Here is an 11467-nt window from a genome sequence, read left to right on the forward strand (position 1 = left end):
GCGGTTTGATTTTTAGGGATTGTTATGTTTTACTTAGATTTCTTCAAATAAAAATATTCAAAGTTCCGGTTGCCGGAAAAATTATTTGCTCGTCGGTCCGTCGCTAGCCAACTCAGATCGTTAATTGAGACGGACTTGATTATTTCATGCCCTTATTTCGAGAAAATGATTCACAAATCAAAATCAAATTATCCTCGCCATGTTCAACAACTAGCTTTTATTCCTTTGCTCTCTCCACTGTGAAGATGAACGCGAAACCACCATTGAAGCTCTGAAACCAAGCTTTGTCTTGTCACAGAAATCTCCTTCACGTCGAAACTAGGAACGCAGCAGATACTTTCTCTCGAACATTCTCACCCCAGTTTCCCTCGCTAACCTCTCCTGCGCAAGTTCTCGCTCTCCGCCGCCAAAATCCACTGCCTCACCGGTCAGTCGATGCGGGCGGTGCGCTCCAACCTGTACCAACCAGAACGAGAGCACGTGCTCGCTCTCTCGCTCCGCGATCGACAGGCCATTGTTCGTCTCCGAGAACAAGACTGACTTCATCGTCATCGTCAACATACGCCTCGGCGAGATTCGGGCTTTTTGTGTTCTTATTCCCATGTATTTGCATGCACACTCGTCACACGGCACATTCCTACACCCTAGTTAACTTAATGACCAACTCTTACATGCATTGACAAGTTCGTGTGCCTCGAAAGAATTGTAATAGAACTAAAATTTCCTCACCAACGCCCATTCATAGCAAAGTGAGAGTAATTCATACGTCCTATATTCTATTTCCCTTGCTTTAATGAATGAACCCCACGCAACATAGTAACATTCCTTTGAAAATGGGGGCTTGCCTAAGAATAAGAAAGATGAATCTCATGTATACGATTTAAACTAACAGAAGGTCCAATATTTAAAAATTGGAAAAAATGATACAAATGATCTCCAAATTTTGGCCGAATGTGTAATGTGATCTCTAAACTTTCAATTTGACCAATATAGTCGCTGAATTTTAGGCCAATGTGCAATGTGGTCCTTGAACTTTTAATTTGTTCAATGTGGTCTCCAAACTTTTGAAACATGTTTAACTTAGTTCCCGAACTATAAGAAAAAGTTCAATGTCATCCTTGAACTAGAATTAATGGAAGGATTACATTGAACATCTTCCTATAATTTATGGACTAAATTGAATGTGTTCCAAAAATTCAGGGACCATATTGGTCAAGTTAAAAATTCGAGAATCACATTGCGTATTGAGCTAAAGTTCAAAGACTATATTGGATAAATTAAAAATTCAAGGATCACATTACACATTAGCATCAAAGATCATGACCATTTGTGTCATTGTCCCAAGTCCTTAAATATTTATCTATGTGAAATGTGTGGACCAAGGTCTATTTTTATTACAGAATTTCATCATATATATTCAATTTGAAATATGGACGTAAAGAAAAATTGCCCGAGAGAATTTAGTAAATCCAATCCCACTTCATAAGATGACCGTTCGATTATTCTTCCCGTCTTGCTGTACTTAGGATTGTATCTTAATTTTGTCAATAGTTATAATCACGAGAAACCATAGGGTCAACGTCAGTATACAAATCGCTGAGTGCTGTCGGATATTAATTATACGAGAACAAAACTAAATTTCCCCGAGAAAATGTATATTAGGAGGCAAAAGATGGAAGTTCGGTTGTAGCGATGGAAGTTCAGTTGTAGCGGTGCCTTCTTGAGACGAGACCAAAAACGACAACGTAGCAAACTCACTAATACAAAAACGACAATAGAGTTGACAAAAAAAAAAATAGTGACGGGGGCAAAGAAGACATGCGACAAAACAAACATCTTACAACCAACCCGACATAAAACCAAAAAACAGAAGTCGGCTTTAAAAATTGCCAAGATAAATTTATATGTCAGCATTTTTCCAACACCAATGACCCAATCATACATACCTGTAAAATCTACAGGAAGAGCCTTTTACAAATTGATACATGCATACAAGTCTACCCATCGATCTCCATGTGAATCTGCACCGCCATCAAAGAAGGTTCAAGCAGACTTCATCCTGGACAGACAGTTGACACCAGTATAATTCTTGAAGCCTTACAGAGTGGAATTCATGTGAATTGGGTCCTAGGCAAGCTCAGAAGAGTCATATGAACTTCGGTTTAGAAACATTTGAACTGTTATGGTGCATCGGACCGAGCTTTTGGATCCAATGACGCAACCCTTTCTTGTGGTCTTGGCAAGTCAGGTTCTCCACCAGATTTAGTGTTCCATCATGAGCAAGCGAAACCTCAAACTGTTCCAATACTCTGACTATCTGCCAGAACTCGGGCCTCTTCTCTGGTTGTAAGGACCAGCACTGGTCAATGAGATCATGCAGTGCGGGTGGGCAATCCTTTGGGATTACTGGTCTCAGATTCTGAATCACATCCCAGACCTCGTTAGTGCATAGAAGTGACAATGATGATTCCATTTGAAGCAGACACACAACAAAATGATTGGGCAACACATAACAATTAACAAGATTGCGTGACAGAATGACTATCACGCTTCCGTCAAGTAAATTATCTAATCTTTGCTCGACTAAAAGCTGACATCCCAGTATATGCAGGTGTCACATGAATATTCAGAATGTGAAGTTGACTCTACACGTCTCACATAATCAACAAAGAAAACTTTACAACTGGCGCATCAGAAGAGTGCATTAGTGACTTCACGCATCACAAGAGTGCATCACAGGAGTACACGATTCTATTCTATGTGTATACTATTCTTGACACCCACGCAACACGTGGTCACTAAAAAAATGTTTAACAGACCGAACTAGTTGACATTTTCTCTACTCTGTGCAAAATGACTCGATGATGGGAACCTGGTGGCAGACCCTCTAGCTAGAAATTCAGATTAGTTTTTTACTGTTAAGAATTTTCTAGACAGTCCTCTGGAGTTAGGATGCAGAGCTGATCTGTAACCAACACCAGACCTTTATTCAGGGTTTGGTCTTACAACCAGTCTGCGCCACTGGTTTTCCACGGAAACCTAAATAGAGCGTGACAGTTGTGATGATGTGAGGAACTACTACTCTTTTTATATCTGTTTCTATATCTTCCCATTGCAATTATCTATTAAATCCTAAGATAGTAAAGTGTTAGCCCTCTGGACAACCAAGCCTTATCACACATTGCTAAAGTGTAAACTATTCTATTTGGTGTAGATAACTTTCTTGTAAAATGTAGTGTTTCAATTTCAAAGCATCAGAACAAATGTGTTGCTATTTTTGATAACCTTAACTAGTGCCCAGCGATGATAAATACATATTAACCACCGCAAAAGCAGCTCAAAAGGATTATACTCGGAATGGACCCAGCATGCACACAATAGGAGAAAGTAAGCACAACCTTATTAACCACCGCAAAAGCAGCTTGTATGGGAGTCATGTCCTCATATGGGATTGCGCCAGCCACCATTTCCCATAAAATAAGACCAAAACTATAAACATCAACCTTTCGCCCATAAGATTTGCGTTTGATCATTTCAGGGGCCATCCACCGGTAAGTTCCTGGATCATCAGCTAAAGTATCACAGTAAGCCTCATCACAAGCAATGCCAAAATCAGCAATTTTCAGATGGTAGTCCTGGTCGATTAGGATATTCTCTGGTTTGAGGTCACGATGAATGACCCCTCGTGAATGAACATACTCCATTCCACGAGCAACCTCGAGAGCTGTTGTAATAAGCTTTTGCAAGGGGATTGATTTGTCTTCAAGCTTATGCAAGTATGCCCTCAAAGAACCTTCTGATAGATATTCTGTAATGATGCAATAAACTGGTGGCTTCTTGCATGCGGCAACAAACTGAACCATATGGGAAATAAGAACAGAGAAGTTATAAACACGTGAATACAACAATTCATAGTATTCATGCAAGTCCAGCCTACAGCAACGTGCCATCACTAATAGAACTTGACCATCGGTCCAGGTAAATGTCTCTGCACAGGAAAATGAGAATAAATATGCTAAAATTGTTACAAGCTCAACAATTTTCAAGTTACCTTTATAATGTTCTGATGGTGAAGATGGGACAAAAGAGTTACTTCCCTAGTGAATTGTTTTTCCAATCTTGCAGCCAAGATTTCATTTTCGCCATCATCTGGAACCCTAATAATCTTTACAGCAACAGGTTCATCCTTGTATATCCCATGATAAAGCCGACTATGCGCACCATGGGCAAATCTGAGACCAAGCAATAGTTTAGACATATCCACAACCCATTCATCTGTTCCATCAACAGCCATAACCCTTCCGCCAGAATAATCAAAGTATTTTTTAGTCCAGGCAGAGTCCTTCCTGCTTTTAACTTTGTCATTGTGTTTCATTGAAGCAAAATGCCTGAGCGGGCTACTATTCGAGGATGAATTGGAATTCCGAGCCTTTCCCCTAATAATACCCTTCTCAGTTTCTTTCCTCTGTGGCAAGGGAGTTGAAAATCTCTTTTTTTCAGAGCGTGCTTCCTTAAACACATCAGATAGGACCGTCTCTGGAGGGGGGGATAAAGCTCTCTGTTTATTGGTAACTGGATTTCTTTGAATCTGTGAACCACTAGAACTGGGCTTCTGGCCTGAGACCGCTAGAGTTGGCCATGACTTCAGTCCAGGATTCCGATTTGCTTCAATTGTAAAGGGAATCGAGGCCAATCTTGAAGAATCTAGCCTATGACAAACTGTTTGAGAGAATTTTGTTCTCCTTATCCAGGAATTAGCCTCCTCATCCATTTTCTAACTACTTATACCATAGAAATGCTAAAACACTTCATATGTGATCATGTCCTTGATCTTCTTCACCTTTTTCAGCTTTAAGCAACTCCTATAACCAAGAGGGTTACGCTCGAACAACTCTACAGGAATTAAAGACCAAGAACTAAATTTCTTCAATCCCATCAAACCTATCAACAAACAAATTAAGAATGAACAAGATGTCATAAGCGAAGTCAAAAGAAAAAAGATTCAAAGGGACATATTTCACCTATTCTCAGATTACTAAAGCCACAATCCCCCCTAAATTTGCTAAGTTGTCGAAAATAATAACTTCAAAGCGATGGACAATGATTAAGGCATAACAAAAATCATAAAAAATGAACAAGATGCCATAAGCCAAGCCATTAAAAAGATTAATACAAACGGATATGTTACACCTAATCCCACCACAATCCCCTTAATATGCTAAATTCTTGCAACTTGAAACTTCCGAGTGACAGATTGAATCCCTCCCTTCCTCTATGACATCGTATAGTAATACAATAAAACACCAAAGCTTCATATACCTAATTTATCCAAAACATACACAAATTTATCTAAAGAAGAAAGATTTACTTGTCTATCGTACACTGCAATCATCCCTACTAAGCAAGCCCTCCCTCCCTCTATGAAATCGTCAAATAACACAAGCAAAAACCACAACCAAGCTTCAGATACCAAATTTATCCAAAACACCCCACACACACCCCTTTCCTTTCTTTTACCCTAGAAAGAAAAAGTGATGTTTCCATTGTATAGTACAATCATCCACAATAAGAGAGCCAGATACTGGCAATGATGTTGGAAGCAATTGATTATATAGAATGTAGAAATGTCAATTGCCAATCTGTCCCTTAAGCGCCGCCCCCCCAAAAAAAAAAAAAAAAAAGGACCTAAAACTGATGTAAGGTTGATTAAACTTATAGATAGTAATCTAACTTTATGGGTTGCAATTTACTTGGCATGCTAGTTCCCTGCCTGATATCTAGGAAAGCTCCTTTCTGCTGTGCTTTGCCACTACTGCCTAATAGGGCGTTAAGCAGTAATATAAGTACTTTTTTTTTTTTTTTTCCAATTCAAGCTCTCCACTTGTTCATAATCGTAACTAGTAATTTATTCATGCTCGATAATTCTTCTACGGAGTTCGTAACATGAAAATGCTAATAGTTAGCAATTAAACCATAACATAGAAAAATGTCTCAAATTGTATGAAGTGATGGTAGCTATCCCTAGTAATTGTAATTCTCCAATCATATTTTGTAATGACAAGTTAGTAACCATCATTCACATGTAGTAATAGACCTTAAAGTCTTGTAAGGTTAAGGTCTCGTAAGGTTGAATATCCGAGCATCCGTAACTTTCCATAAAAAATCGTAACCAACCTAAATTCATCGTAAATCCATTTGTTGTATTCTTAGTAACTTACCTCCACGATCATAACATCCCTTCATAGTTCGTAAACTTTGAATCCCTATTAGTATGTAATTGCCTTCAAATGTTGTAATTTTACTTAATCAATAGCTTATAGTCAGTAATTTTATTTAAATGTTCATAAGTCACTATCATTTTAAAATCATTCAATGGTTAAAAATTCTTTTCCATGTGATTCAACAGTCCAAATTACATATAATACTGGTCCCATAAATTGCTGAATTGGACCATATTTCTCATAATTTACAACAACTTGACTACTTATAAGCATGGCTGGATGATATGGTCCAACGTTTACATAAGCCTGTATGAAGCATGACACACTGGCAAGAACTAAGAGTGGCAAAGATAAGAGTATCAACCTTTCAATCTATTATAGGTCAGATGACAAGACAGAATCATAGATGTCTGATTCATTTTTGTCTGAGTCACACATGGAATTAACTAAACATTTCTTATTCATTTTGATATGAGAATTTGCCTAATAGGTACAAAGTTTACATTAAGATTCTCAATCAAATGCTTCAGTAAGTGTTTTTAGCTTCCCCTTTCCAGATTGCATTCTTAAGAAAAAGATGGGAGCCTAAGCCACATCCTGCAATAGGTTGGGGAACAGGGAAGTATAACCGAGGTATGGGGCATGAACTCAATGCATTTCCTCCCTCTTTGCACAACAGAATATATGCAGGACCACAGCATGCAGAGAATATTGCAGGCATGAAGTATGTCTCATGTAAAAGTAAAATGCTTTCTGCAGGAAAACGTTTTTAATAGGTTGATCTTATTCAACATTCTCCGCAAATTTTTGAGATGGCAATTATCCATTGTGGCAGCAGTTTACTGGAAAAAATTTTTGGTGTCAGGAATTCATTGTATTGGCATGGAGTAGTGTCTGATCATGCTCATGGTATCCGACTGACGATCCTCCTTTTTTTTTTTTTTTTTTTTTTGGGCGGGGGTTGGGGGGAAGCCATGGAAATTGCTGGCCAGCAGTGTTTATTGGCTTATTGTGGTAGCAATCAATTAAAAATGGCACAAGTTCTAAAAACAGTCTCCTGACGATTAGAAGCACAAGCCAATTTGCGAAAGAGATGCATTACAATACACAGGAGCACATGCGAAGGAAATAAGCAATCTAAAGTCCATGTAAATAACTTCAGTCAATTTTCTAAAATTATACTTTTGCAAAAGAAGTGCATAACAATATACAGATGAACATGCACAATCTCCAGTCCACGTAAATAACTTCACCATCATTAGGACATTTCAATGCTAAGAGTCCACCCTTAATAACTATGTAATCATGGATAAGGATCTTAAGCTGCCTTTTTAACCATCCATGAAGGCCATGCTTCTCAAATATGATAGGACCATCTTAATACTCACCAGCAATCTCAACGCAGAAGAGATTTCACCAACAGTGTTTTCAAATCAGAACTCGTGAGATAAAGTGCTCAATTCAGGATTCAACTATTTCGACTGGTTGAACCACCTTCCGAACTGTTGTTGAAAATTGGATCTAAAGAAGTAGCTCCATGGCTCGTCATATGCCATCTGAGCACCACATTTAGGGTCCAAATCTCCTAGGGAGCACTTTTTATTTAATCTAATATTCTTTTATAATAATCAGTTGATCAGTTTAAGCGCCTTAGTAGTGAATTAGTCGATGGTTTGAGCAGAACATTTCCATAAAAGAGATAGACCTTCAGGCTTTTACCAGTAGAACTTTACATTTATATACTTTATTAGAAGAAATGAGCTGTTTTGGTTATTGACCAGCATGCACCAGCTAGACAGGGCCATTGAACCAGGCCATCTTCAGTTTCATCCAATTTTGTGCTATAATTTTGAGGTTTAAATCTCCATTCAATAGCAGACTATTGAACCATCAGTCTTGTGTGGCCTTTAAAACTTTCCCCTCCTCAATGTTTCGAAACACCCCACAAAATTTTACTAGGGATCAATTTTATATCTAAATGCATAGCCACTTGCGTTGAATACTCACATAAGTAATCCCCTGTAGTATGCATCATCTCATTCTCCCTCCAGATCATTCGACTTATTCATAGAAATTGTGCAATCATCTATTATTTGATGGCTTTTCTCATATAGATCACCTCTTCTTCTTACTACACTAAAAGCGGATTCACATTTTTGTTAGCCACCAGGTGTCACCTCCACTTTTGCAGTCTAAAATTATTGCTAGGGCATTTCACCTCTTGCTTTAAAGTACCACCCTCAATCACGAATAGACTAGGTTGAAATTGACCAAAAGGAACATACGGTTCAGAAAAAAAAGTTTAGGTTCTTAATCTAGGAGGATCTGACGTACCTGCGTCTCTTTTATTTCTTTCTAGCTGGTCCCTCTTTTCTACTGTCCATTTAAATTTCTCCATCAATCCCCTTCCATATTATTCATGGTTAAAATCTCCAGACACTGCCTGCAAAGTGAATTCTTCTACTCGTTTTTTCCGTCCACTGGGAATCCATGTATGTCTCATGCTCAATAGGTTCCGTAACAGGACATCCCAGGTGAATTTTTAATAACATACCTTGCACTTCAAAAAAGAAAAAAGAAAAAAGAAAAGTCACATAAAACCCCTGCTCTCAGGAAACCCTCATAAAGTAACCATCATACATGGAAAACCATTGTAAACCCCTTAAAAATGAAGTAAAAGAAACAAAGGAGCTTATGGTGCAATCTGGATACTAGTATAAAAAGGATTTATGAGGAAAAATAAATAAAACAAGGGGTTATTGGTCAACTATTAAATTCCCCAAATTGCAAGTGGAGTACAGATAATTTACTCTTTCTTAACTATACTCTCGACACTTTCTCTCGTTTTACCAATTGTCACAATAAACCTACAATGGTAATACTCTTCCTCCTTTATCAATCATAATGGTTCCCTGTCTGATTTTCAATCTCATCCATACATAGTGTTTTGATCTAAGATTTCTTCATTGGGAAGGGATAGGGATGGTGCGTTGGCTTGGTTGGCAGCTGGCGGCCTTAGGTTAGAGAAAAGCTAACTTCTAGTTCCTTTCGGGTAGCATGAGCATACTTTATTTGACCCTTTGGGAAATCATTCTTCTTGGCGGGGTTACCACAAAAGAATTTCTTACTAGACTCTAAGCTCTTTTGCTTGCTGGGGCGTAAGGTCTAGGTTCTACATTTTTTTTTCATAATTATTACAAATAAAATTTTTCTTTTCATATCATAAATTCGTCATCTTCTCATGAACCAATTCTTTTTCTTTTCTAGGACCTACGTATGCAATATCGGATCTCATACAATACTATACCCCAAATTCGAGTCCACTCACTTCATTTAAGATGCGAGATGAAAATCCTTTGATTTCTTCGATTTCTTCAATCATTGACTAAGAAAAGAAGGTGATCTTACACCCCCATGGGGAAATACACAGGAAGTCAGTCCTTTCCGGGCCTATGATATTGAGGTGGGGAAGTGAGAAAACACAATTTCCTAAAGAAAAGTGAACCTTAAGGGAAAAAAGGGCTTGATTTAATATCTAATTGTTTTAGGCATTAACAAGAAATAACTAAAGTAAGTTTTTGATCCTTTTTATTGAAAATCTAAATCATCTTAGATTCTGTCTATATTTCGTGCAATGGTAGTTTAAATACATGTCTCTTCCACATCTTTCAAAAAAGATCAGATGAAGAGACCTTTAACTTGAACCTATTGGTCGACAGAGCTACGTTAAGGAGTGCAATTAAAAGATACATAAAAATAATATGAGCGTGTTTATCCTTCCTGCTGTAATCTTACATGGCTCTTCATTTATTCATTCCCAATACCTTTGAGCTAAGCTTTTTATCTTATTCCCACTTGCCCTTTGATCCATGTAAATTTCCTTTAATGGAAAATATTCCTGTATGAATTTCTTGTCCCCACAATCTAAAAGATTTCCCATGGACGTTGAGGTCAACCTTAGTCTAGAATCACTTATTATGATTAGTAAAAAAATTTAATTCACTATCGCCTGCTCCAACCGCTCACAGATCAGTAAAATCAACACAATCAACAATACACTCAATCTTCATAAATTTATCAAACCCATCTATGGAATTCCATCTCAGACTCCATCCACCATGTTCATCAGAAGCCTGAATCAGATGAGCAGGAGGGGCCCAAAGTTCGAATATCACATGCTTCCCTTCAGAAGTATGAAAGATCAACTTAAATGAAACCACAAGGTCCAGTTATTGACTTTTCTTTTCAAGTTGTTCGGACGAATCATGATATCCAAAGCCCCAATTCAAAAACCAAACCGTAAACAGACCAAACCCATTTCAACCCTCCCCTGGAACCACCAAATGAACAAACTACCCATCCCACCGACATTCAATAGACCAAGCGGTATGACTAAAATACCCGAATCCTCGGCAACAACAAAAGAAGAAAAAACACGTCGGCCCAGAAAACTCGAGAAGAAGAAAAGATCCTGAAGAGAGGCGTCAAACAGATCAACTCACCAGGAATACAACTCTCTTATCAAACCCGAAACTGACTCCCCGGACCTCCACCGGCGAACTGGATGAAGCGGACCGCACCAAGAATGGCGGGTGAGCTCGTAAGGATTCGCCGATCAAGGACTGCCCGGCACCGTTGACCGCCGGCCGCCGCCCCCGCGCCCAGATACGCTCGCGGTGGCCCCCCTGGGGCTGGGTAGGAACGAGCGCGGTTGGTTTGGAGGAGACTCGATCGAGAGAGAGAGAGAGCGGGAGAGGGGAGAAATGGGTTCCTCCGGATTTGCTTTATTTAGTAAAGAGAAGAAAAGGGCGAGAGAGAGAGAGAGAGAAGGCGGCGTTGGAGAGGGACGACTGTGGACGGTGGTGTGGGACAAGGACGGGGATATTCTTTGGCCCGTGGGGAGGAGGGTCCGGTCTCCCCCGCCCCCACCTCCCCAATTCCAAATTCTACGACCACAAAAGTCAAAAGCTTGAAAAATCAAAATGTGCTGCTCATCTCATCTCCGCCCTTTGTTCAATCTCACACGCTGACGGTTACCCGTCGTGTCTCATTATTCTTCTTGTTCTTCTTCTTCTGCCCTTTTCACGACACTAGTTTGATACGGCTTCACAAAACCCGAAAGGCCAACAAAAAAAAAAAAAAAAACAGGGTTTGTTTTCATCAGGAGAAATAAATAATTACCTATTATATACCATGTCAAAAATTAGGCATGCCGTCACAATTAGTGCATCTCCTTTTCAATTCGT

At 38.9% G+C, this 11467-nt stretch overlaps 1 protein-coding gene across 2 annotated transcripts; it reads right to left on the reverse strand.

Moving 5' to 3' along the window:
* Positions 1–1856: 1856 nt before the first annotated feature.
* On the reverse strand, positions 1857–11236 carry LOC115754623 (serine/threonine/tyrosine-protein kinase HT1). 2 transcript variants are annotated; one of them, XM_030693697.2, is made up of 4 exons: positions 10724–11236; positions 4052–4941; positions 3399–3854; positions 1857–2419 (listed from the first exon to the last, which is right to left on the reverse strand). In XM_030693697.2, the coding sequence occupies exons 2-4, from the start codon at positions 4769–4771 to the stop codon at positions 2147–2149; spliced, it is 1449 nt and encodes a 482-aa protein (XP_030549557.1). In that variant the 5' UTR covers positions 4772–4941; positions 10724–11236; the 3' UTR covers positions 1857–2146. The 2 variants fall into 2 exon arrangements, with proteins under 2 accessions (XP_030549557.1, XP_030549560.1); XM_030693700.1 differs by lacking the exon at positions 10724–11236 and adding an exon at positions 8556–8664.
* Between the last annotated feature and the right edge of the window lie 231 nt (positions 11237–11467).

This window comes from Rhodamnia argentea, chromosome 4, assembly GCF_020921035.1.
Source record: "Rhodamnia argentea isolate NSW1041297 chromosome 4, ASM2092103v1, whole genome shotgun sequence".
NCBI classification, from domain to species: Eukaryota; Viridiplantae; Streptophyta; class Magnoliopsida; order Myrtales; family Myrtaceae; genus Rhodamnia; species Rhodamnia argentea.

What these genes read in the sequence shown, in the direction of transcription:
- LOC115754623 (XM_030693697.2), bottom strand. Translation starts at nt 4,771, where the DNA reads ATGGATGAGGAGGCTAATTCCTGGATAAGGAGAACAAAATTCTCTCAA. An exon ending in ACCATCAGAACATTATAAAG is followed by an intron (nt 3,855 to 4,051) that starts GTAACTTGAAAA and finishes CATATGGTTCAG; the next exon opens with TTTGTTGCCGCATGCAAGAA. An exon ending in CTTTTGCGGTGGTTAATAAG is followed by an intron (nt 2,420 to 3,398) that starts GTTGTGCTTACT and finishes GATGTGATTCAG; the next exon opens with AATCTGAGACCAGTAATCCC.